Below are 2,500 nucleotides of genomic sequence, written 5' to 3' on the forward strand. Positions count from 1 at the left end.
GTGTGTGTGTTGAGGGCCTGGTATGGGGACTAAGTCTGGGTTGTGTGTGTGTGTTGTGTGTGTGTGTGTGTGTGTGTGTTGAGGGCCTGGTATGGGACTAAGTCTGGGTCGGTTGGGGACACATACACTTCCTGTTTCCCTTGTTGTTGTTTTTTCTTTCTCTTTCGCTTGAGGCCTTTCCCTTTGCCCCGCCGCGGTTTTCTGCAACGAAGAGAGAAGACAGAAAAACAAATACACAGAAAGACAAGAGAGAAGAGAGGAAAATAAATACAGGAAGTCTACCAATCCCAGTGTCTTCCAGTGCCAGCGCCAACCAATCAAAGCACAGTATTGCAGGATTTGACCAATGACAGCAGACAACCAATTAACTCAACAACGGAAACTCACAAGAGGGATTAACCACAAGATGATATAGCCAATCAAAACCCACGACTGTAAGTATTTAACAACCAATCACAAAGACGCACATAGATGTAACACTTATTCCAGCTCCCTTCTGTACAAGTCAGGCAGTGCATGATGAGTTGTGAAACTACAGTACAGTGCTTTTCCATTAAACTAAACACGCTGTTTATACACTGTGTAATAACACCCTAGATGCTTTCAAAGAGTAAGGCTGAATCCCATTTCACCCCCTACCCCTTCGTCTTTCCCCTTCCCCTCCGTTTTGCGCGTTCACGTGGAGGGGTAGTGCTATCCCAATTCACGTTAGGACAGAGGGGTAGGGGCGAGGGGAAGGGCTTTCCACCCCTCCAAACGGAGATTTTCCGAGGGCACACTTCAAACGAAGGGGTGAGACCGATTTCCCCCAATGAATTGCGAACCCGTGATCATTAAAGAAGAAACATCGCGCGAGTCCCTTTAAAAATGTCGGAAACAGCAGGAAAAGCATCACACAAATGAAAGTATTTTCTTTGTAATTCATGGTTTTAAAACTTGTTTGATGAAATGTTGCATTGTGTTAATAACAGCTGCAGGCGCCATGTTTGTTTATGTCTGGTGAGTGACAGCTGTAGCTCTCCGGTAACGTAACAGCTGACGCAGCGTACTGATGACGTACGTAAGTGTTGAAGGGCTATCCCAATTCGTAGGGCTAGAGTTTAAACCCCTTCGACTACCCCTACGTCTTGGCTCCGTTTGAAAAAGCGAGGGAAAAGGGGTAGGGGTGGAGATTAGAAATGGGATTGGGCCTAAAACTGATCTCTCAGTATCTTTAGCCACTGTTATCAGCTAAATATAACATCCATATATGGTCCATCTGGGGGCGACAGTGGTACAGGAGGTAGAGAAGTTGTTTAGTAATCAGAAGTTTGCTAGTTCGATTCCCTGTCGAAGCGTTCTTGAGCAAGACACTGAACCCCTAATTGCACCCGATATGCAGTGTGCCATCAGTGAAAAAATGTAAAATGTGTATACATCCTTGTAAGTCGCTTTGGATAAAAGCGTCTGCTAAATGACGAAATCTGAATCAACCAATCCAGGGACTGCATTGCCTGCCAATCATTATGAGTGTACACAGCTGGTTGATCGTAGGGGGTGGACTACCACGATGCTAGGGCTGTAACGATATTGGATCGAACCGAGAAATCGCGACACTCTGGGCCACGAACCTGCATTGCGATGCGAGGAGGCAGAACCGCGACATGCCCTCAGCGGTCACGTGATACAAAAAGTTTGGTTCGCTAGTAAGCCTACACGTGTGCTGTGCGCAATGGCTACCTCAGATGACTGATGGTATGAGGTAGGTGTATCGTTCCAGCCCTACACGATGCCTATGCCTGACAGAAGTGTGAGGGTTACACACACACACACACACACACCCCCCCCCCCCCCCACGCACACACACAAACTACCACGGTGCCTATGCCTGACAGAAGTGAGAGGGTTACAACTGATGCCAGTTAACTAGAGAATGATGTGCACGAGTGAGACACGGATGAGAAACAGACCAGCATTCACACAGACGTATCAATCGATCCATCCATCCATCAATCACTCTTCCTCAACACAGGTGAACAAGTCAGAGAATCACTTCACTTCACTTCACTCTTCCTCAACACAGGTGAACAAGTCAGAGAATCACTTCACTTCACTTCACTTCACTTCACTTCACTTCACTTCACTCTTCCTCAACACACTGAGTCAAGTCAGAGAATCACTTCACTGAATCAACTCCCTGAATAATCTGACTCAATGAATCAACTCCCTGATTAATCTGACTCAATGAATCAACACCTTGAATAATCTGAATCAATGAATCCACACCCTGAATAATCAGACTGAATGAATCAACTCCTTGAATAATCTGAATCAATAAATCAACACCCTAAATATTGTGACTGACTAAATCAACTCCCTGAATAATCTGACTCAATGAATCAACTCCCTGAATAATCACACTGAATAAATCAACTCCCTGAATAATCACACTGAATGAATCAACTCCCTGAATAATCTGACTCAATGAATCAACTCCCTGAATAATCAGACTGAATGAATC

At 45.2% G+C, this 2,500-nt stretch overlaps 1 protein-coding gene across 1 annotated transcript in view; it reads right to left on the reverse strand.

The window, feature by feature from the left end:
- The window catches only part of vegfab (vascular endothelial growth factor Ab), an 18,248-nt gene that overhangs the window by 6,847 nt on the left and 8,901 nt on the right, over positions 1-2,500 (reverse strand). Inside the window, exon 6 of the mRNA XM_080853680.1 lies at positions 127-201. Within this exon, the coding sequence (XP_080709806.1) occupies positions 127-201 (75 nt within the window). The remainder of the gene's footprint in view (positions 1-126; positions 202-2,500) is intronic.

Source organism: Sprattus sprattus, assembly GCF_963457725.1.
Source record: "Sprattus sprattus genome assembly, chromosome: 16".
Taxonomy (NCBI): domain Eukaryota; kingdom Metazoa; phylum Chordata; class Actinopteri; order Clupeiformes; family Clupeidae; genus Sprattus; species Sprattus sprattus.